Source organism: Neophocaena asiaeorientalis, unplaced genomic scaffold, assembly GCF_003031525.2.
Source record: "Neophocaena asiaeorientalis asiaeorientalis breed wild unplaced genomic scaffold, Neophocaena_asiaeorientalis_V1.1 scaffold150, whole genome shotgun sequence".
NCBI lineage: Eukaryota > Metazoa > Chordata > Mammalia > Artiodactyla > Phocoenidae > Neophocaena > Neophocaena asiaeorientalis.
The window spans coordinates 3,538,065-3,562,339 of record NW_020176571.1 but is presented as its reverse complement, the minus strand read 5'-3'; the positions used below and the strand labels follow the sequence as shown (position 1 = coordinate 3,562,339).

At 53.0% G+C, this 24,275-nt stretch overlaps 1 protein-coding gene across 1 annotated transcript in view; it reads left to right on the top strand.

Annotated features, from left to right (window-relative positions):
- The window catches only part of CRACR2A (calcium release activated channel regulator 2A), a 117,078-nt gene extending 96,698 nt beyond the window's left edge, over positions 1-20,380 (top strand). The window contains exons 15-19 of the mRNA XM_024733124.1: positions 4,612-4,693; positions 4,807-4,921; positions 13,206-13,307; positions 15,264-15,370; positions 16,745-20,380. Coding sequence (XP_024588892.1) covers positions 4,612-4,693; positions 4,807-4,921; positions 13,206-13,307; positions 15,264-15,370; positions 16,745-16,829 — 491 coding nt within the window. The 3' untranslated portion in view covers positions 16,830-20,380. The remainder of the gene's footprint in view (positions 1-4,611; positions 4,694-4,806; positions 4,922-13,205; positions 13,308-15,263; positions 15,371-16,744) is intronic.
- Positions 20,381-24,275: the final 3,895 nt, after the last annotated feature.

The following is a 24,275-nucleotide window of genomic DNA, read 5'->3' as shown; positions in this document are numbered from 1 at the left end:
CACTCGTTAAGCTCAGCTACTAATAGCTGATCAGGGCTTCGTGCGCCTCCATTATTATCTCGGGTAATTCTGTATTTAGATAGGAGCCTTTGCCCCTTCACCCAGAGGTGCTCCTTGCATTGGAGTATGTGGGAAGATGCAAGGGCATATTGACCTTTTAGTTTCTCCCCAGGTGAATCACTAGAGCAAAAAAAATGATTCCTTTGGGTGCCTTCTATGTGCCATTTAACCACGCTAAGTCAACTATATTAAAAATACATTGCGGGCTTCCCTGGTGGCGCAGTGGCTGAGAGTCCGCCTGCCGATGCAGGGGACAGGGGTTCGTGCCCCGGTCCGGGAAGATCCCACATGCCGCGGAGCGGCTGGGCCCGTGAGCCATGACCGCTGAGCCTGCACGTCCAGAGCCTGTGCTCCGCAACGGGAGAGGCCACAACAGTGAGAGGCCCGTGTACCGCAAAAAAAAAAAAAAAACCAAACAAACGAACTAACAAAAATACATTGATATGATCTGAATATTTACCATGGGTTTTGATATTTATCATTTCCATCTGTCTTCCCAACAACCCTGAAAGGCAAGCACTGCTATCAGCTCAATGGACAGACCAAGACGCTGAGGCCCAGAGACGGGTCCTCATTCCCACCAGCTGGCCGTGCCGATACTGGTCCCCCCGCAACCCCACATGCACCTCTGCTGTCCCAGCCCACTGCCTCCCTAACAATATTGCGCTGTACGTGCTCAGAGCCCAGCTTCTGCCACAGGAGGCGGGCAGAGGCTAGCACAGGCAGGCGAGGCCGCTAAGGTCCAATGGGGCATCGGAGGTCCCGGGCCTTCATCTCAGCTCTGCCACCGACCAGCTGTGTGACCTCGGGAGGAGGTGTTTCCTTTTCGGCTTCAGTCTTCCCTCACCTGAAAAAAATGAGAGATTTGAACCGGGCCAGCCAAGACTGCTTCCAAGCCCAGGGCTCTGTCCAGACCACCTCTGACCCCTGGAGGTCTCACAAGCTGGCCCTCCAAGACAATCCGAGACAAACTTTCCTGCCCCAGAGCCTGCCTGGGGAGAGTCTGGTCTCTTCCTCCAGGATAACCTGAACGGGCCGTTCCTTCCAACTTTCTTCCTACAGATGGGTCTCTTCCCACGACGGTAGGCGCCCTGTTCTTACTGCTGAGCCTCTGCAGTTTCCAAATCCGGAGCCCCCTCCTGCCCCACCCCCCGCCCCATTCCACCCAGAGAATGGGTGCATCCCACGGTGAAGAATCAGGACTCTGATGGGAAGACGGCTCGGAAGAACCTGGCCTCGTGCGGCTGGAAGGGATGGCTAGGAGTGACCCCCGTGTGCCGAGTGTGGTGACACAGGAAACAGCGGCTGCAGAGCTGGACTGGCCCTCCCTGGAGAGTTCCATGGAGTGGCCACAGAACCTGAGGTCGCAGCTCGGGCATAGGCTGTGGGAGCAGGGGAGGGATGCTGCACCCCCAGGGGCGGCCCTCCGGCAGTGCACCTGGTGCCTCTCCTGTCGGTAAAATCAGGGAATCGGGGTCTGCTTACATCTCCAACTGATGCCCCCGAGATGGAAAGCTCTGAAAAAGAGAAAATCAGACTAATTCGCACTCCCCAGGAGGCCAATTATGGAAACACCTACAATTTAGGAAGGGGAAAAATATCAAAGTCTCCAAATCTGGGATGCCCTTCAACGAGCTGTGCAAAACGAGCCAGAGTAGCAGCTGGAATTAGCCTCCCCGGCACACGTGTCAGGGCGCTGATGTCACACCAGTCGCCTGGAAGATGCTCCCTTTAAAGACACAGATGAGCCACCGAGTCCTGGGCTCCCGGGGCTCAAGCAGGCCAACCCCTGTCGAGCACAGCAGCCCTGGACCCTCAGCACAGCACCAACAGGGGCGCGGTGGTGCCTTAAAGCTCTCCTCCATCACCGAAGGGACAGCCCCTCATGAGCACGTGACCTGTCCTCGACCTCCGGCTTGTGCGTGAAGTGGCTTCCATGATGCAACAGTCTGTCTTGGGGCGCCCCTGCCTTCCCCACCTTAGCACCAGCGGATCCCTTGTAAAGCAGGTGGGTGGGCCCTGCGGGTGTCCTGGAGACGTCAAACGACGGTTCTTGCAGAACGTTGGAGCTCATTTTGTCAATGAGAAGACGGACTGTTAGAGGCTAAGGCTCTAGAACCCAGGACTCTGAGTCCAGAGCTCTTCCCGAGGCCCCGCCTTGGTTCATGGCCCTGCTTTAAACCAGGGCCCATGGCCCAAGGTGTTTCTTCTGCCCTCTCCTGGGCACCAGTCCGTTGCCATCTCTCTCCTCGACTCCACAGAGAAATCCCGAGAGCCTCCCCTCCGGGACAGCTCGCTAGCACTCCCTGCTCCCAAGCCCTCTTGCTTGGAATGACCTGTCCTGTCCAGAAAGGACGCCCTTCCTGGGGTCCATCACCCACAGCTCTGACCCACACATCCCACACACAGCACACTCCACGGTGACGGGGCCCCCAAGGTCAAGTCTTCATTCAGGAACCACTGAGGTAGCAAGTCGGGGGTCACCTCCACGTGTTTGCCAAACGCTACAGCTGGACGTAAGATCATGGACACCCAACTCCCCTCCAGCACCCCCGTCACACCTCAGTTTACAGATGGGGAAAGCGAAGCCTCCCAGATGGGGGGAAGTCACATCGTCCAGGTCACACCGCTGGTCAGAGGCAGGACTGAGGCAGGAACATGAGGTCTGGGCTCCCGGACCGTTGGAACGGGTGCGGGGGGGGGGGGTCTCAGAAATCCCTCTGGTCCCTCGTCACTCTGTACAACCTGCTGGACACTGACACCCCGTGTCCCCCCAAACCCCACTCATCCCTTGGGCTTGTTCGTCTACTTCCCGGCCTGCGGGTCTGAGGCTGCAGGGAGGGGTACCTCGTGGACCAGCGGACACTCGCCAAGCTCCCCGTCCACCAGCAGAGCGATTACCAGTGAGGTCGAGGGACCCAGCCGTCCCTCCACCACCTGCCTTTCCATCAGAGAGAGGGCTCATGCTCGGGGGCTTCAGATCAGGCCCCGAAGGTGTGATGACTGAGGCTGGCTTTCCCCTGGGTTGTTATCAGGCTGTGGGCAGCCCCCTGGCCTCCCAGAGCACAGATGGGGGAAGCCCTACCGCTTTAGCTAAGAAAACACCCTTGGGTTTGGTTTCCATCTGTTCTGATGGGAGCATTTAGCCTTGGACTTTCTAGGTGAAACGGAGCTGCCAGGGACCCCGTGCCCAGGGTACTGCCATGAAAAGAGGAATGAGCCTCAGAACTGGGTTTGCAGCTCACTGAGGCTGCTGACCAGCTTGGGCAAGGCTGGGGTCCTGCTTCTTTATCCTTCTGTGGTTTGGGAAGAGAAGAGGGGTGTGAGGATGGGTACGTGTGTGTGTGCATGTGTGTGCAGATAGCAACCCGCACATGGATGTCTCAGGGGAGCACGGTGAAGAGGGAGAGGTGGCACATGGAAACTGGGGATGCCAAGCATTCTACCAATGGGACACGTCCCTCTTTTCCTCACCCAGACACGCGCATCCTCTCTCCGACTCTCTTCTGTGAGCCCAGGGCCTCTGCAGTCCTGCTAACATTCTAGGAGCGGATGACCCTCCCATCCCTCCTCCCCTGCCCGGCCCCTCACACACTCGCCTTTGCCTGGAGGCCGTGGCAGGGATGCCCTTTTCCATCAACTGCCTCTTGGTTGTCTGTCTGTCAGTCCGTCTGTCTGTCTCTGTCTGGCCAGGCTGCTGTTGCTGTCCCTACCTGAGCCCTCCAGAGTAAGGACCCCAGAGGCTGGGCCTTTTAGAGGTTGGGAGGGGATGCCCTCTGGTTCCAAGATCTGATGCCTTAAGGGGGAAAAACGTTTTAAACCTGGTTGAGCATCTGTGAACGTTCTCACAGGGTGTAGGAGGGAGGAATGTTTGTTATCAAAGCCCCTGCATGTAGGTCCTCTGTCTGAGGGCTGCTGTGGGACCTGCCTGACCTGCACCCTCTCTCTGGGATCCATGACTCCAGGTAGGGTCACAGCCTAAGAGGGAGGATTGCGAGTGGCTTGATGGCTGGGATTAGGAGCTCTGATTCCATCTCTAAGGGGGCTTTGCCTCTGATTCCCGCCCCCACTGCTTTCCTTCTCTTCTGTCCCTCCCTCCACCTGTCAAGCCCTCCCCTCTCGCTCCTCCTCCCCCACCTACCTTTGCATCACCACAGTGGGAGTCTGGAAGTGTGATCCATCCCCCAGGGATGTTCGGATTTTACTAGGGAACTTTGAAAAGCATTTTAGGGGGAAAGAAGAAAAGGGAGGGAGTGAGGAAGGAATCTGAGGACAGTCTTTCTGTCGCTTATCTTCCCAAGGAGGGAGTAAATGATAATTCTTTCCGCTGGTAGATTGCTTTTCCATATGTGATCTCATTCGATCCCTAAAGAGGGTCTGGATTACACTGCAGTGAGCAGCCTGCGGTCCAGAAAGGTTCCGTGACTGGATCAAGGTCCCACAGCCAGTCAGTGGCAGAGACAGGACCAGGAGCCAGGCCCTCGGGCTGATGGGATTCCGGGCTCGGGCGTGGGTTCCGGACTTGGACCTGATGCTGGGCTCCCCCCACAGGCATCGATTACCGCATGAAGACCGTGCGTGTGGACGACTCGCGGGTGGCCCTGCAGCTGTGGGACACGGCGGGGCAGGAGAGGTGAGGATGGCCCCCCCCGCCCCGCCCCCCGGGTACCCCCGCCTCTCCTCTCCCCGCGGGGGCGGGCTGTGGCGGCAGAAGAGGCCGCGCACCTGACCCGGCCCTTTGCGCAGGTATCGCTGCATCACCCAGCAGTTCTTCCGCAAGGCCGACGGCGTCGTGGTCATGTATGATCTCACAGCCAGGCAGTCCTTCCTGGCCGTGCGGCCGTGGCTGAGCAGCGTGGAGGTGAGCTGGGGGCCTACGGGCGGCCCCTCTTCCTGGGCCTGCTGCCCTCTCTGGACACCTGACTCACACCCCACCTACTCCGGGAAAAAACCGGTTCAGGCGTCCATGCGTCAGTCCACCCAACTGCCCGGCACCAGGCTGGTTACTGGGGACCCAAAGGTGAACATGAGAGGTGCGGTCCCTGCCCTCACGGGGGGAGGGGACTGGGGGAAGGACACAGGACAAATACGGAGTAAGCCAATGATGGTGTCATTAAGATTGTGAACAGTGGGGTGGGGTTAGGGGAGGGAGCGTCAAGTGTCAAGGATGGACGGGTCCCGAGGCGTTTAAACTGAGTCATCACCGCCTCTCCTGCATTTTTCTAGCTTCAGGGGGTCCCGCCGTGACCAGCCCAGGACCGTCGTGCTCACGGTCTGGGGGCCTGGGTCACAGCCCTTCGCACGAGGGGAGGCTGATCTGCAATGTGCGGGACCCAGGCTCGCCCCAGAGTCACCTCAGGCTGGGCCCTCGAGACACGGGGCTCCTCCTTGAATTCTGGATTCTCTGTAAGACTCTGCTTTCTCGCTGTTATCCTTGCAACATGCCGCTTTGTAAGCGCTTTTTACTTCCCGACCACCTGCATGTCCTTCTCTGCCACTGAATGCAGATGTCTCAAGGCCAAGGGCAGTGTGCCAAGCCACTTAGTATTTTTTACAGGCCCCGTCCCTCCCGATTCTTTCACAGACAGTCAAATGGTCCCAGCTCCTTCCATCAGCAGGACCCACGCTTTGTTCGTTTATTTGTTCTAAACACTGCCAGGCATTGTTCTGGGGTCTGGGCATCCCAGCACCAGATAAAAGAGACAGTGTTCCTCTCCCCATGGAGCTTATGTTCAACCCTCTGCTCAAGCCCGTAGTCCTTGCCCAGCCCCTTACCGACTCATCAGTCAGGCTGCCACACTGCTATCCAGGACACAGCTGCCAGCCCGGGCCCCTGCTGCCCTCTGCACATCTTTGTCATCGTGACCGGTATTTGGGTCCCACAGTGCTGGGCAGATGTTGGACGCGTGCATGGATGCCGTGTCACCGTGCAGGCAGGATACGGGGGTTGTTCATTTCATTTGTTTCAACCCTAAGATCTGTGCTTCCTCGCACCAAAATCTGTTTCTCTTGAAGTTTGGATTGGATGGGCCACTTCTTTCTCTCCTGTTAATCTACGTCCTTGTCATTACCAAGAAAAATGAGGAGCAAGAATGGAAGCCGGATGCAAGAGTTTCTCAGAAATTTGCTCGATACAAATTATTTTTCAAAATTATTGCGTCTAAAACACAATAGAGAAAATGTACGTTTTGAAATGTAGTGAATGGCTCTATACCGAGCTAAGAGTGGAACGGATGGTGGGGTGATCCGGAAGTGAACTCTCCTCAAACTTTGTAATTTATGACATGATTTTTTTTGTGTGTGTGTCGTACGCGGGCCTCTCACTGTTGTGGCCCCTCCGGTTGCGGAGCACAGGCTCCAGACGCGCAGGCTCAGCGGCCATGGCTCACGGGCCCAGCCGCTCTGCGGCACGTGGGATCCTCCCGGATCGGGATACGAACCCGTGTCCCCTGCATCGGCAGGCAGACTCTCAACCACTGCGCCACCAGGGAAGCCCTATGACCTGATTTTTGATAGCACCAGCAGATTTCTCTTCCTCGCGGAAGTTAAGCACCAGGAGAGACTTCAGGGATGACCTAATCCAGTGGTTTTGAAACTTTCCTCCTTGGAGCCCTGGAACCAGGCTGACCTTTCTCACAGCCAGAGACAGGCAGGGAAGGGTGGTGGTCACAGGTCTGGGCCTTCTCCCCCCACCTAGAACCCCTCTATGACTTTCAGTTTTGCTTCTTGGAAGCTCAGCCACAATTTTGTTAGACAAGAGGGTTTCCCTCTGAAAATCACTGACATAATACAGCCATCTCATTCCAGATGAAGAAATTGAGGCCATGACCCGATCAAGGTCTCCTGTTCTTTTCCCAGCCACAGACATTTAATCGTTCCCCGTTATCTGAACTTTGATAAATGCACAGTGGGGTTTCCACGTGCACTGAACCCGAGGACGCGGGACCTGCAGATCCGGGGCTGGGGGCTGACTGTACCTCGCCATTTTATATAAGGGGCTTGAGCATCCATGGATTTTGCTACCCGCGGGGGTCCTGGAACCAATCCCTTGCAGATAGGGAGGGACAGCTGTGTACTAGAGCTGGGAAGAGGCAATGCAGATAGTCTGGGCTTAGTAGGGATGGATGGAGAGAAGCTTACAGAACTACACTTTCTGCCCTCAGTAGGGGGGGCTGTAGTTTCTAAGGCCCCTGTTTTGCAGAGAGCCTGGGATCTAGCCAGGAAGTGGAACGTCTGGTTGAATTGGAAGGTGGTGGTGGAGGTGAAGAAATGTCAGAGGGTCATCGTTGCAGCTTGAAGCATGAGCTTGGCCATTCTGCAGAAAGCTGGGTCGAGCACTGCCTGGCTGGCCTGTTCCTGCCCGGGGTAGGGCTGGGAGGCTTCGCCGGCACGCACCCCACCAGAGCCACTCCCCGGTGGAAGCTGAGCTGAGATGGCAGATCCACCTGTGGTTAACTCAGAATTATGCCTATGTGGATGGGGCTTCTCTGTATACTTTGTAGTTTGCGTTTTCCCTATTTTAAAATTTTAGCAGAAGGTACCGGTACATTTTAAATGATGATTCCAAACTTAGGTGGACATCAGGATCACTTGTGAAGCTTTCAAACAAAACAGACACCAGGGCCCAAAGAGAACGATTCAGGTCCCGGAAATGCAAAACACACCAAAAACAAAAACAGCAAAATTCCCCCAGGTGGTTTTGTTTCTCAGCCACCATGGATTCCAGCCTAAACAAGTGCTTCTCAAACTCTAATATGCATGAAGCACCTCCTGGAGACCCGGTTAAAATACAGAGCCTGGGTCAGCAGGTGCGGGCTGGGGCCTGAGATGCTGCATTTCTAACAAGTTCTAACAAGCCAGCGCTGCTGGTCCAGGGACCACACTTCGAGAAGCAAGATTCTAAATCCTTTTCAAAGATGTTTGTAATTTGCGGGGCACAACCCACATACCCAGCCTGCGCCACGTGCTCTGGAGGACTCAGTGTGATGTACCGGTGCAGCAGCCCCAGGGTTCTGCGAGCAGGTGCTGGAGGCTGTCAGGTGGGGTTGTGTGTTGAGGATATGGACCCGTGGCGTCATAAATGCAGTTGTTCTCAAGATTCTTGAAAAGCTAAGTCGTTTTGCCTTGGCAACCAGCCATCAGAGACGTCAGGTGATAGATTAAAACTTGACACCTAATTGGATCGGAGGGGAACTGAAAATAATCAGCCCTTGATGTTTGTGGCACACCTTGAATTTCCGTAGCACTCCCAGCGCTTCGCCAGCCCCTTGCCAGGAGAAGGGAGGGTGGAGGGGGAGCTTTAATAACAGGCTTTGGGTTCAGAAGCCTTATTATTAAGTGAATGGTGGCCAGCTGTTCCCAGCGCCCCTTCCCCCATCAACCTGAAAAGCCGTACCCAAGGAAAGGGCTGACATTGCCACGGATTATACACGGCAAAGACTGACTCCTAGGTCGCGACGGGCAGGAACAGCGGCTGGGGAGGCGTGGAGTTCCCTGCAAAGGACATTCTCATCGTCCCAGCCTAGCCACCGCCTGGCCGTGAAACGTGGGCCAGTCACTCCATGGAGGGGTGGACCAGAGGGTCTGGAAGGTTCCTCCTGGCCCCCGCACTCTATAGGGTCTGGCACTCGACTCTCTGGGGGGCCGGGATGGAGCAGGTGTGTGTGTGGATGGGAGAACCCTGCCAGCCCAGAGGGAACCGAATGCCTTGGGCACAAGAGAAGGGGCGACTGTTCTGCCTTATGAGATGTCCTGCCCCACAGCCCCTCCTCTCCCACCTCAGCACCTTTACCTGGCCCGCAGGTCTCCTGCAGGAAAGACCCAAGCGGGGCCCACACGTGCTCTGTGCTGATTCTCCCGCCATTTAGCTTTCCTGTGCACGTCCAGGGAATCAAAGCAGTTAGACCTTCCTACCGACTCAGCATCCCCCACCCTCCTGACCACCACATCTCGGCTGCGTGGTGCTGGTTTAACCAGTCCAATCTAGAGGAGAAACTAAGGGCCCCATGTTTAGACCGTCAGGCTCTAAGGGCCCCATGTTTAGACCGTGAGGCACCCTGGACATCTGAAGACTTTGGGGCCTGTGTCAGGTAGAGAAGATAGGATATGGTACAAGCCCGATGGGCTGGTATTCCTCCCGAATCCAGATGTTTGGTCCGCAATGTCTGCAGTCCTGGCGTGTTAACTTCTCGTCTGGATCTTTCTGTCATCCTCAGGGGCACTGTCCTGTTAGGCCTGTACATCAAGGAAGTGGCATCTGACCCAAGTCATCAACCAGCAAGACCAGTGCCTCTGAGCCAGAAAAAAACCATGGAGATTAATCTCACGTAGCCTCTTGTTTTATAGCTCTGCAGCTTTCCTCTCCCTTCCTGGACGGCTGACTGGCTCTCACTCTGTGATCTTTGCCACCGGTGACAATGTACAGCACACGGCAAAAAATAGCGTTTGATTTTTCTTTTCACCACGTTCCGAGCTGAGCTCAAAGTGCTGGCGGTTGAGAACGAACTACGCAAATAAATCTTGTTTTGACTCATCGTCCGGGGGGGCGGATAAATATGGAAACCCCCAATATATAATTTTGCAGTCATTTTCTTCTGAGCATAAATGCGTGCTTTAACGTGCTGAGAAATTTTTTTGTTCTGCCTCTGGAGAAATAGCAGCACTAAGTGCTTTTTCTTGCCTCCTAAAAAATAGATGTTAACACACACGCACACACGCACACGCGTACACGCACGCACACGCGTACACGCACGCACACACAGCAACCAACCAAATGCAACAGCTGCACGTCCTGAGCTGAAAGCCAGCCCTTGCTCTGAGTTGACAGCTTCTGTAAGCGAAAGTCAGAGACGGGGAATCTTTTGAATTTCAGCAAGTCTGTCTTCCACGAAGTTCAAGTTCAGAGAAAGGCAACTGAAGTGGTGGAAGGTGGAGAGGCTTGCTTGTGTGTCAGACCAGCTCTGGAGCCCACCTCACAGCTCAGGGAAGAGGGAGGGAAGAGAGGAGGGATCCGGGTGGGTCCCACGGAGAGACGTGGCAGAGCCAGACAGAGCCTGGGCCTCCTGCACAGAGCCTGTGCCCAGCCCGGGAGCTGCCCTCAGACCTGTCCCTCGGACCTGGTGTGCCCATGGGACTTTAGCAACATCTATAAAAATGTCTACAGGGCTTCCCTGGTGGCGCAGTGGTTGGGAGTCTGCCTGCCAATGCAGGGGACGCGGGTTCGTGCCCCGGTCCGGGAGGATCCCACATGCCGCGGAGCGGCTGGGCCCATGAGCCATGGCCGCTGAGCCTGTGCATCCGGAGCCTGTGCTCCGCAACGGGAGAGGCCACAATGGTGAGAGGCCCGCGTACCGCAAAAAAAAAAAAAAAATGTCTGCAGACATTGGGTGGCCTTAGACTTAGTCACCAAAGGAGGTGCCTTTGGACTTTTAAAAGTAAGTGTGGCTTCATCTGGTGGATAATTATGAGCCCCTTTGTCCAAGCAGCGGACAGGCCAACACCCTCGTTAAGTAGGTGAATTATGTAAAGTGTGGGCAAAAAGCTCACACCTCGAGGTTCAAGTCAGAGAGGACCATGAAGCCCCCAGCCCAGCCCCAGTGCCTCCTGTGTCGAAGGGTGACCTGGGGCCGGGGTGAGGGTGCCTTGCTGCCTGCAGTGGGTAGCACATGCGCGCCCTGGCCTTATGTGTGTTCTCACTTATTTTTGCCACGTCTTTGGAGATAGGCCTGATTCTCCTACATCAGCACAGACCAGGGCCCTGGGAGGGGAAACGAGGGGTCCAGAGAGTTTGTATAAGAGGGGAACATTGCAAAGGGCAGAAAACTACCGCTCCAGCTGGGGTCTGGGCTTTTTTTTCCTGCTCCTTCTAAGCTCTTTTATTTTTATTTTCTTAGCCAGGAAGCACTTTAGGAAGGAAGACTGCCTCTCCTTTTCCAAGAGGCAGCCCGGCTGCTCATGGTGCGGGGCCCAGATGCTGGGCTGACTGTTCCTACCTCATCCTATTTGGTCGTTCAGGACCTGGCATCCCCTTTACAAGGGAGGAACAAGCCATCGCCCGTAACAAGTAATACCAGGTTCCAGGCTAGAATCCCACCCTGGGATTTCAAGTCTGATGCTCTTATTTTCAGAGCATTTCCATGTCAAGAAATCCCACCAGCCTTAGTCATTCCTCACACATCAATCTACAAATATCTCTCTCGCGCGTGTGCTGCAAATAGCAAGTCTTCTGGCCCACATTCCTGATTCTTCCCCTTTTCTTCCTTTTATGTGAAAAACTCTTCACGCAAGTTTCTGCGGCACAGCACAGGTGGGGAGCGGGGTATTCCCAGTACCCGCAGTCCGGTTAAGAGGGAGCCTTATGGTCCACGCACGTAGCCATCAGTGGGTTTCTTACTTGCAGATAACCGGAATATGGCCAAGTCTACCCAACACATCCACCACCACGTGCACAAGTCAGTCTACTGCTGAGGGGCGCTGTAAGATCTTGGGCCTCTGAGTCATCGTCACGAGTGTTCATTACCGTCTCACCACGAATATGTGGAAATACTGCCTTTAGAGAGTTCCGGTTAATGAGACACTAAATAGCAGAGAGGTCACTGGAAATAGTAATTCAGAGCGAAGATTAGAGAAAGGTGGCCCCGTACACTAAAGGGTGGGTGCTCAGAATGCTGACTTCGTTGGGTGCTCCTTTGGATTCTCTGAGCTTTAACATTCTCATTTAATACGTGAGAGGCTCTTCACTACTGAACTACAGTAAAAATGAATGTGTAGGGCTTCCCTGGTGGCGCAGTGGTTGAGAGTCTGCCTGCCGATGCAGGGGACACGGGTTCGTGCCCCGGTCCGGGAAGATCCCACATGCCGCAGAGCGGCTGGGCCCGTGAGCCATAGCCGCTGAGCCTGCGCGCGCGGAGCCTGTGCTCCACGACGGGAGAGGCCACAGCAGTGGGAGGCCCGCGTACCACAAAAAACAAATGTGTAGATTGAGGAACCACGGAGGCTTCATTTCGAATGTGATGCTATTTAAACCCAAAACAGGTGACCTGTCAGATGGACCATGGACATTTATTTGACGGGGTCTAGGGTAAAGCAGACGAACTGTTGGCGAAAGTAGCCACCGGCAGGCTTCTGGTGTCCCACGGCCTTCCCTACTTAGTGACACAGAACTGCAGCGAATAACTATTTATTACCAAATTATGATTAAAAGCCCCTCATTAAATATCTCACAAAGCAAAAATAACAACCTGCGTAAATGTGAACATTACCATATTGACTCACTCAGTAGCTATGCGTCCTGGGCCCTTGGGGTGCAAAGACCCTGGGGTGCAGGGACCCTGGGGTGTAGGGACCCTGGGATGCAGGGATCCTGGGGTGCAAAGACCCTGGGGTGCAGGGACCCTGGGTGCAGGGACCCTGGGGTGCAGGCCCCTGGCTGATATGACACAGGACACAGCCCCTGGAGGAGTAAGTAGGGTTGAGCCCTGGAATAAACCTGTTCTTCTGGCCCATGAAGTACGACTGCTGTGGCTCCCATTCTTCCAGATCAGGGCTCCTTCAGAGCCAGGGCACCCAGGACAGGGGTCCCCATGGGGTGACCTCCAGGGAGGCACATGACAGTCATGTATCACGTGCTGTGGACCCAAGACCGTGACTCGGATGTGGACCCAGCCCTCGGGGAGTTACGTGCCCAGTTCAAGGCCGCAGGAGGTACACTGCTGACCGTGCAGCTCCTGGGCCTCCTCAGAAGCCCCTTGAGCAACTCCTTGTTCACTCTGGTCACATCGATCAAGTATGATCACCTGGGGATGCCCTCGGGGGCTCCGTACGGACACCTATTGTACCAGTGCCAGCTGTGCCCTGTCCTGCTCCCAGTGCCAGGTCACGGGGAGCGGGGTAAAGGGGGGATCCCTGCACTGAGAGGGCTGGGAGGCACCCAGAGACAGCCTTGAGAACCTTGCCGAAGCCCGGCAAACTGGGGCTCTGGGAGATGGTGGTCCCCTCTGTGCTTTGGGGTGACTCTGCTACCACCAGCCTCTGTGGCAGCAGGGGGTTCGCAAGCTAGTCTGTGTCTTTGCAGCCAGTGTTTCCACCTGCCCTTCCAGTTCTCCTTAAGGATGCTTCTCTCAGTTGGGGGATTATCTGTTCCGCAGGAAGCCGTGGGAGACCGCATTCCCGTTCTTCTGCTGGGCAACAAAGTTGACAACGAGAAGGAGAGGGAAGTGCCGCGGGGCCTGGGAGAACGGCTGGCCAAGGTGAGGGGCAAGCATCCCCGTCTCTCTGGACAGGGAGGGACCCCAAGGGGAGTCGGACATGTACCCCAGAGCCGGGCTGGGACCCTTCTCTGGGAGCCCCCTGTGAAGTCAGCAGGCGGGCTGGGTGGTGTCCCGGCATCGTGGGGCTGGTCCAACTGCTGCACGTGGAAGTTTCCGCAGAGAACTTGACTCAGGTGTGGGGAATTTCCCAGACTCTCTTCTTTGGAACTCAGAACTATGAATCCTCAGATAGTAGGAGGTTACTTATTTCAGTCCCCCCAGCTGATCCTTGAATCCCATCATCTGTGTTTCCCTACTTGGTTGCCTTCAGGGATGAAACACTCACTGCCTGTCGGGCAGCGTGCTCTTCCTTGGGCAGCTCTGTTAGAGCATCCATCCTTCCTACCGAGACTGAGCGTCCAAGCTGCAAACTCCAGATAAATTCAGGGCAGGCGCTGCAAAGCCAGCCATTAAAATGAGCATCCACCCTCTTGCCCAAGCAGGGAACTGTCGCGGCGTGATGGCAATCAGGCAGCAACAAAAGCCATGCTCGCTTCTTGCTTCCTCTACTGCCTCAGAGTGGTTTTCGGGGAACTGTGTGTCTGGGGAGATAGGGCTTCCCAGCCCCAGGGTTCCATAATTCTCAGTGTGCTTTGCTCCAGAGGGGGACTCAGGACCTCAGAGGCTAGGAAGGCAGGCACAGGTGGTGAAACTCAAGGGAAAAAGGAAGAAGAAAGTCCCACAGCTGCATGTGCACGGGCTGCATCCACAATTCCCAGTCCAAGGAGCTCTGAGCACAGAGGTTTTTGCATTGCGTTTGGCAGAAAAATCCTGACCGGAACCGATGTGAGGCTATTTATGGGTTTTGTTTACCTCACTTTGAATAAATATTCAAATATTTCACTGAAGAATTATTAATATATTTGATTATAGCCTGCTATCCCAGATCCACAGAGGCTATTATATAATATGTATTATAGACAAGTATTCACTTTCTAAAACTCAAAAATTCTGGATTCCAAAATACATCTGGATCCAAGGTTTTTGATTAAGGAACTGCAGACCTGTGTTTTTAGTTTATCATCCCATTTTCTTTTCTTTTCTTTCTTTCTTTCTTTTTCTGTCTTTCTCTCTTTCTCTCTTCCTTTCTAGTGGAAAAAAACCCTGTGGCTCCGAGAAGTTAAGTGATTTATTCAAATTATCACCCAGCCCCAGGGGTGGGGTCAGGACTCGAAGCTGGAAGGCAAATCACGTCTCCCAGTTCTAGGTCCTGCGTGCGGCCCACACCCACACAGAGCCTTAAACCTTCCACAGATGGAAGGGGAGTCAGGGCCCAACCGAGGCGTGCAGGGACCAGACCAGGTGAAGGCAGAGGATGGAGCTGGGCCAGCGTTCGCGGGGCCTCCTGATCTGCAACCACAGAAGTGTCTGCACTCAGCTACCCGTCCCCCCAGGGCGTCAGCCTCCAGGGCTCATGCCAGATGCCATTAGCATTGTCATTAAGGAAGCAGGAAACCTATTAATGGGAGTGATAAGTGGAATAAGATGGGCCTTGGCCATGACACCCCTACCTCCACTCTCACAGTACAGCTTCTGCCTACCAAAGTGATGGACAATTGTCCCGTGGCGCCAGTGCGGACGGTGCGGGCAGCCGGCGTATTAATTAACTGGTGTATGAATTAACTGTGCCCGTGTCGTGCGGAAAGCAGGCTGCTGGGAGCCCCGCTGTGACCCGAACAGGCCCACCGCCATTCGTACCCTCCTGAGCCTCAGTTTCCCTGCCTGTAAAGTGGGACGGATGTTGCCCACCCTGGCCTCTGTGTCTCGGCTTGCATCACAGGCTGGTGTGAAAAGAAAGGAGCCCGTACATCCCGGACAGCAATTCCACAAAGTGTAAAACACAAAGGCAGCAGTGTAGGTCCTATTGTTTTATAGCTGTCACGGCTCCCCTGAGAGATAGTTCCAGAGCCTGCATCAGTCAGGGAGCAGGAGGGACAGAAATCAAGCTGGTACAGAGTGGGGAGGGGACGACACAAGGAAGTGTCTCTGCTCCATTTGGCCAGGTAAAGAGACACCACTCAGCCGATCCCTCTGTCCATCTGAGCCATCTGGGTAGAGCGGCTGGAGGCCTAGGCCTTTGTGTGGGACCCCAGGGGTGAGGGACAGCCCTCTGAAACACAGTGACAAAAAGAAAGCCTCGTTGCCTGTCACCCCGCCCGCCCCCCAACTGCAGTCTTCTTCTGAGCCTTAAAGCCTGCTTTTTTCCCAGGGATCCTCTATTTAAATGCAAATCCTCCTGGGAAAGGTCAGATCAGAGGCCCCTCCATGCTGTCTAATATTTTAGCAGGGATTAGTTGGCAGCCAGCTGAGTTATACTATGGGCTCCTGGGGGAGGGGGAGGGGGACCCAAGGAGAGGGGCTGCGGTGGGGGACACAAAGGCACCCGAGAGGACAGCACTCAAAAGATCGGTCCCGAAAGCCTCTGCCTACACTGAGAGTAAAGAAACAGAACCACACAAGCCCCATTTCAATCCTTGGGCAATTCACTCATTCATCCATCTAGGCATCCATCCACCCCTCCATCTGTCCCTCCATCCATCCCTCCATCCATCTGTCCATCCATCCAGCCGGCAAATACTGACTAGCGCTCATTTTGCGCTCAGCCTTCATCTTGGGGCATCTAAAAAATATTTTTATTTGAGTAACTAAGAGCTCAGGACAACTTCTTCAATGCACTGGAGAGGCGCTGGAGTTATGGAAGACGTAGGGAGCTATGGGGAAAATTCTAGGGTTTTCTCTGCCACTGATTCCCGGGGCAAGTCACCCTGCCTTTCTGAGCTTTGCCCCCAGCATAGGAACATCCATCGTATTTTCCCTGCCCACTCAAGGGTTGTTGTGAAAATCAGAAGACATGCTTCAGGTGAAAGCTCTTGGAAGGTATAAAGCAGGGATAAGATACTTAAGGCTATTTTTAATCCTTCACCTCTTATAGTTAATCTGGAGCTGTGCTCATGCGGGAAGCCCCACCATAAAGTTAATAACCAATAGATATAATTTCTGAGCCTCTGCTGTGTGCTGGGTACTGTGATAGGCTGCAGAGACAAAAGATACAGTCTCTGCCATCAGCACCTCACTCTCTGCTGAGGGAGCCAGACAGAAGCAGTGCATTACACCCAGTGATGGGGCTATAATGGAGAAAGGATCCATATGCTATCAGCGCATCAGGGGAGACTTCCTGGAGGAGGTGTTATGAAGGACGCATATTGACTACACTGGCTTTACAAATTATAGTCGTGTACCTGTGCTTGCCGGGGGAGACTTGGAGGACTCTCTGATGCTCTGGGGAGGGTGGGTCCCTCCTCATGACCCAGATGGCCTGTAACCTGAGGTGCCTAGCAGCTTCTCTGCTGCTGACACTCTACCTTCCCCTCTCCCAGGATCCTCAAGGAACAAGAAGACACAGTGAGGGAGGACACCATTCAGATTGACCGCCCCGCCAAGAAGAAAGCCTGCTGCGGCTGATACGGGTCCCCTAGGACTCCCACCCAGGCCTGAGGCCACAGGGCCTACCCTGCATCCTGCACAGATGCCCTCACCAGGGCCCACCCAGACCTTTATCCTTGTCAGCGATGTCCCCCACCCCAAAGGAAGGAAAACACATCCCGTCAGGAAAGCTGCTCTTGGAGCATCTTGGGGTCTTTCTCCCCCTTCTCTGTCTAGACCCAGTTGCCTATTCCTTTCTTGTTTCTCCCCCCAGCTTGGTTTCCTGGGGAAACAACAGATGGGCTTTTCCAGAGAAGCCATCACGTGCCTTTCCCACCTCCCTTCTCGCCCCCTGCCCTTAGGAGCCTCGGCACTGAGGTTGCCATGGCAACTAAGCAAGGCGGACTTGCTGCTTCCTGTAGGCCAAAGACACAGCACTGGGGCAGCTGGTCTGGCCTTGGAGCCTGTTCTCTGGACGGCAGTGGGATACCCTCGGCAGGTGCTTCGTGGACGTTGAGATGCCCGCGGGTGTTGAGAAAAGCGCACTGGGGCACCTGCATCCTGTCCCAGCCTCTCCCCCGCTGGTCCTGCTCCTTCCCAAGCTTCCGGGCCCCTCCTCTCTCAGCAGCCACCATGCCTCCAGTATTTGTCCCCTCGGGTTCTCTGAAGCCATGCCTTCTAAAAACCACAGGCTTTGCTCCCCGCCGCCCACCCAGACCCCTGACGCCAAGGTGGAGTGTGGGATAAAGGTACGCCTGGGGTCAGGGAGTGGCTTACTAACTGCTTGACTTCGACGAGGAGATGAAAAGAGAACCAGGGCAACAAAACCATCTGTTGCTAAACAGAGAGGCCGTGTCTGAGGGTATAAATAAGTATATATAGCTGTGTAAAAGCCGTTTTCTAAATGTTTCTCAAAATAGCTCTTCAGAATTTGTACACGATGATTAACAGGGTAGATTGACAGGCGGGCAGGGAGGCCCAACGCCAGGTCCGCAGTTACTGATTTCACTTTATGTTACTTTTTTCTAGAAGGCTCTATTTTCTTTTTAAAGTGTGGCTGTGATGTTGACATTTTGCTGGGGTCTGAGCGTGAACAGAGGGTAGCTGTCGGCCTTGGCACCCCTGTGAGGTCCCCGGCACCGGGCACTTGCATGGAGGGGACTGATCTGGGCCCGTGTGTGGGCTCGTCCGCTAGGTGGTGAGGTCCCAACCCCTGGCAGCGCTCCAGCGTCACTGGCTGGTGTCCAGGGGGTTGGCAAGGGCACTCTTGCCCTGGCTGGGAGTTTGGATGCGATGACCATAAATATCACTGCCTATGACCGTTCTAGGGCTAGACCCAGGCCCCCCGTAGGAAAGTGGGTGATGTCCACGTGCGGTGGGGCATGCAGGAAGAAAGGGAGCAGAAAGTATCCACGGGCCTCCAAGAAGATGATTCAAGACACCTGCACACAGCCAGCCCGACCGCGGGGCGGGAGGGAAAGCCACCGGCCAGAGCTCCCAAGGTTATTCCTGTGGCCTCTTTCCCAAACCAGCCTCAGGGTCAGAGCCCATGGGCCACAAGCAAGCGCTAGCCGCCACGTGCAGACTTCTCTCTCTCGTCCAGCCTTTGCAGGCCCCTGGGAGCCCACAGAGGTGGGGGACAAAAGCCAGCACTGGGCACCAGGAGGTGCCCAGGACCTTGGGCAAGCCTGCTCCCTCCCGGGCCCCCGTCGCATCAGTAAAATAAGGGGTGGGCTGTTTCATGCTTCAGGTTCTTCCTGTTCAGAGGGCTTGTGTCTAACTTATGCTGGCCCCCAGTCCAGGTGTGAAGGGACCCACAGGAAACTCCTTTCCCTAAGAGAGGGCACTGCTGATGGTCTCACTAGTGGGATGGGTCACCCAGAAGTGGCTCTCCAATGTCTGTGTGTGTGCATGTGGAGGGCAGGCAGAAGAGAGGGGACAGCATGGAGAAAGTGAACAAGCTCTCCCACTTCTGACAAAAAACAGAGATGTCAACGGGACTCATGGGGCCAACAGGCTGTAGCCGGGGCTCCCTAAGCCCACAGGTGCCTGTGTACCCAGACAGTAGTCCCTGGCTTGGGTTTCGAGCAGGGTGGGCTGACCCTAGTGCCTGGCCTTCTGGCATGTTGGGTAAATCCCCACGAACCCTCAAAGATCCAGGCAGAAAGAGGGGCAGGAAGGGTTGTTAGGCCTCTGCTGCTTCCTTCTCCAACCCCACCTGAAAAAAAAAATGGCAGAGAGGGACCTCAAAGAGACTCTCAGAAGTTCTGTGTCCCTGGGTCTCAGCTGCCCCTTCCCTCCCTATTCCTTTGAAGCAACCCCAGTGGCCGCCAGCCCGGCCCAGAGCCTAGCACCGCGTGTCAGAAAAGCCTCCTAGCTCCACCCCCTTGCTGCTGGCATGACCCTGAGCAAGTCCCTTAAGTAGGTTTCCTGTCTGTCTGTAGACGGGAGGTCTCCATGTCTACCTCACAGGGATGTTTAGGGATCACGGGAGGCAGTGCGTGTAAAGTGCCCAGGACACATAGGTGCTGACAAGGAGGGGCTGTGGTCATGGTCAAGGTCGAGTTTCTGCCCAGACCCCTTGCCTTGCCTCAGTTTCAGATTTCGCGGCAGCTAACACTAAGCGTCCTCCCGTAACTGGGAACTGCACGGACACCACCTCGTTTGTGCGCCTGCTTGTCCAGCCCATCCCCCCGGCTTCTGAGCTTGTGTCCGGCACTGCCTCTTGGCCCTGCCTGTCTTTGTCCTGCGGGTTTCCTGGTTCTCCAGTCGGGCCCACGTCCCACCACTCTCCCTCCCTGCCGTGGTTCTCCCGGACTCAGCCCGTTCCGGTGCTCACCCAGGGATGCTCTGTGCTCGTCGGCATCCCTGGCCCCATGCTCGCTCCCCGATTCCAATTCCTTGGGCTTCTCGCGGGTCTGCTGCTGCCTTCACCCTGAGTGGCCACCACGAGCTCCATCACCACACCGACAGCCCTGTCGCTTTGCTCCTTGTCCCGCACTTATTGCCCCTCACAGCCCCTCTGGGGTCTTTTCTGTTCCTCTGTGATACCCCGACTTTCTCCCACTCTCCCCGCCCTGTACTCTTTCCCCGGTGTTCATACCTCTGCCCAATTTTGGAGTCCCCTCCCCCCTTCTCTCCCCCAGGCCCACAGGCGGCACCTGCATCCTCCATCATAAATGGCTCAACCCTTTGTCTCTGTCATGAGTGGTCACTGCTCCAAAGGGTCTTAAACCAATTTCAGCTAAGGTGTTAATGCCAGTGGTGTTCAGGGCCATATTGATACTTTAACAAAGAACTCTAAAGGAGAGAAAACTTTAACTCAAAGGAATAAATCCTTAGTGCTAGACTATTAAGCACCCCAGTGAGTCATGGGGGTCAAATATTTAGGACAGAGCTGCTTCTCCTGTACTCCTCTTAAAGATCTCAGCTTTCTTCATGTACTCTGGGGCTCTATTTCTAAGTCCTTATATATTTTAAAAAAATGTTTATTGGAGTATATAGTTGATTTAAAATGTCGTGTTAGTTTCTGTTATACAGTAAAGTGAATCAGTTATACCTGTACATATATCCACTCTTTTTTAGGTTATTTTCCCATATAGGTCTTTACAGAGTATTGCGTGAGTTCCTTGTGCTCTACAGTAGGTCCTTAGTAGTCATCTATTTTATATATAGTAGTGTGTATATGTCAATCCCAGTCTCCTGATTTATCCCTCCCTTGGTAACCATAAGTTTGTTTTCTACATCTGTGACTCCTTGGTAACCATAAGTTTGTGTTCTACATCTGTAACTCTATTTCTGTTTTGTAAGTAAGTTCATTGGTACTCTTTTTTTCAGAATCCACATATAAGCGATGTTATATGATATTTGTCTTTCTCTGTCTGACTTACTTCACTCACTTGTATGTTTATAATGGTATCTCTTCTTGAGGAATTGACCCTTTATCATCATAAAACGTGCTGCTTTGTCTTTAGTCACAATTTTTGCCTTAAAGTCTGTTTTGTCTGATGTTAGTACAGCCGCTCCAGCTCTTTTGGTTGATACATCTTCTCTGCCCTTTTACCTTCAACCTATTTGTGCCTTTGAATCTAAAGTGGTTCTCTTGTAGACAGCATGTAGCTGGATCACGTTTTAAAATCTTTTCTTCCAGTCTCTGCTTTTTAATTGGAAAGTTTAATCTGTTTATATTTAATGTGATGGGTAAAGTATGATTTGTGTCAGCCACTTTGCTATTTCTTTTCTGTATTTCATATGTCCTTTTTGTTCCTCTATTCCTCCACTACTGCCTTCTTTTGTTGTTTGTATTAGTTATTTTCTACTGTACAACTGTAATTCTCTTGTAATTTTATTTACTATGTATAATTTATTTGTTTTCTTGGTGGTTGCCCTGGGGGTCACCATTAATATCTCAATTTACAACAGTTTGGATTAATAATGACTTAATTCCAATAGTATAAAAAATTTGTTCCTGTATAGTTTCCATTCCCCCCTCCCTGTTATTATTATAAATTACATCTTTATACATTTTATGCCCATCAACATAGATTTGTATTTATTGCTTTATGCAGTTGTCTTTTAAGTCAGTAGAAAGGAGTTACAAATAAAAAATACATTTATAGCATCTTAATTTATTTATGTAGTTTTACCAGTGCTCTTTATTTTCTCATGTTGACTGAAGTTGCTATTTAGTGTCCTTTTATTTCAGTAGTATTTCTGGTAGGGCAGGTCTGCTAGAGACAAACTCTCTCAATTTTGTTTATCTGGAAATGTCTTAATTTATCCTCTAGTTTTGAAAGATAGTTTTACCAGATATAGAACTTTTGACTGACAGGGTTTCTTCCCCGCCCCGGTCAGTACTTTGACTTTGCCATCCCACTGTTTCTGGCCTCCATGGTTTCTAATGAGAAATCATCTGTTCATCTTATTGAGGATCCTCTGTATGCAATGAGTTGCTTCTTTCTTGCTGCTTTCAAAGTTCTTTGTCTTTGTCGCCCAGTGGTTTGATTTTTATGTGTCTAACAATAGATCCCTTTGAGTTTATCCTACTTGCAGTTCACTGAGCTTCTTGGGTGCATAAATTAATGGCTTTCATCAAATTTGGGGGGGTTTTGGTTATTATTTCTTTAAATATTATTTTTGTTTCTCCCTTTCCCTTCCTTATAGAACCTGATTGTGCATATGTTGGCGTGCTTGATGGTGTCCCACAGGTTTCTGAGGCTCTGTTCATTTTTCTTTGTTTCTTTCTTTTTTATTTGTGTTCCTCAGACTGGGTAATCTCAATTGCCTTATCTTCAAGCTCACTAATTCTTTCTTCTGCCTGCTCAGATATGCTGTTGGGACCCTCTAGTGAATTTTTCATTATATTGTACTTATTAACTCCACAATTTCTGTTTGATTCTTTTTGATAATTTCTGTCTCTTTATTGATATTCTCTATTTGGTGAGACATTGTTCTCACACTTTCCTTTAGTTATTTAGACGTGGTTTCCTTTAGGTCTTTGAACATATTTTAAATAGCTGGATTTAAAGTTTCAAAGACCTCACACTGGTAGCCATCTGCCCTGTGTACAAATCAAGCTCTGCTTGCCATCCCTGCTTTCTTTCTCCCACTTCACACAATGTAGCCAGGACTCTGGTCTCATTCCTGAGCCCCATCCCAAACCTCCTCCCCAAAGTCTTTCTTCTCTTCTAGATTGGAGGAGGGACCTTAAAATCAGAAGTTGTTTAGATCTGAGAAACCCTCCCCTCCACCTTGAGCCTTTGGCTGCCCTGCTGGAGAAGAGCTGCTCAAGGAGGTGTCCAGTTCCCTGGGGAAGTGAAGGGAGGCCAGAAATCCTCACGCAGTGTTCCCCCTCCTGCCGGGAATCCAGACATTCCACAAAGCTTCACTCACAAGGGATAGGTGTGGGAAGACTGCAAATCAGAAGCTTATTTAAAAAGCAGTTTAATTACTTCAAAATAATGAAATCACAACATATAAGCATACAAAAACCATGACTCAGCTGTCCTGTTGCTGACTGGCCCTAGGTTTCCTGCTATTTCTCCTCCTATCATTCTGGGGAACAGAAAGTGGTTCTACAGATTCCAACCAATTCAGTCAAAATCTGTACTCATTAGTTGTTCCCTCCCTCCTTATCCTGGGGTGTGTGTTGGTGGGGTGAGGGTGATGACGGTCGGCAGGATATGGGAGCTTTCTAAACCTCCCCACTTCGTAACTGTTCATGTTTCTATTAATAGACATGCTAATTAGTAGCAGCAGTAACAAAGAACACCATAACTCTACCTTTCACACAAATAGGGCACATAATCGAAGTGCCCTGTTTAGGAAGGACCCGAACGGTGCTTGGCAGAGGACCTGAGATCAATGTGGAGCCTGAGGAGCGCTTGTGAGGCTGGGCCATTTATCATCCTTGGGCAGGACTGGGTCAGGTCCAGGGACTGATCCCCTCCAAGGGCTGCGGCTTTATCAGGGCTCGGGCTGTGATCCGGAAGTGGTAATTGCAGGCCCTTGTCACAGCACCGGGAGATTCCACTCCCCCAAAATAAGGACTCCTAGTCCCAGTGAGGCCTGTGCTATCATAATGATTATGACTGCACCCATCTGACCTATCAAAATAAATACTACACATAAAAACACTGCACTCCTAAGCAAAAATGCCCAAAGAACATGGAGAGAGAGGACGGAATCTTTTTTGACTCAAAAAGAGGAATTGAAACGTGGTGCTCAAGGGGCATAAGAATGAGTTTGGGTCACGTGACTATGGAAGTGGGGTTCAACGAGCAGGTGTAGAACTAGGTCACGGGCAGAGGGTTGGGGTGATCCAACCTCCAGTCCGTGGGTTGCGGGCCGTTCTGTAAAGTTTGGGTGTGGGGTTTATCTATACACGGTGTCCACGGACCGCTCCCCTAAGGGCACGGACATTCACCTATGTCACCTCATTTTGGGCACGGTGGCCGGCAGTCACTCCGCTGGACCCCTGGACCCCTGTGGCCTAGTAGACCCATGGGGTTTGCCCGCTGGCTCCAATGAGGAGCTGCTTCCGGCTTTAATACAAAGTGCTGAGGATCATTCCAGCTGCTGCGGTTTGACTGCCTTTCAGACAGTGTGAGGCCCATCAAAGCCTCTGTCTCATCACCCTGCAGCCGCCGCGGCTCCCGTTGGCAGCTCGACAGCTCAATCTGACTTGGGCTCCGTGCCTCTGAGCATTAAAAGATACTTCCCTGCCCGGCCCTCTTCTTTCCTGGTGTGGAACCAGCCACCTTCACCCAGGCGGTGCCTCTCCCAAAGGCTTTCTCTAGCCCCTAAAGACCTGTGCAGAGTGAGAACCTACATCCAAGTTTGTGGCGTTGGGCAGAACCTGGACCTGCCTGGTGCTCTGAGCCCCAGCTTCCCAGGCTATAAAACAGTTCTCTCTGCCCGACTACCCTCACCAGGCGTGTGTAGGTCAAATGAGAACCCTGGGGACAGGGCTCAGTCAACCGAAAA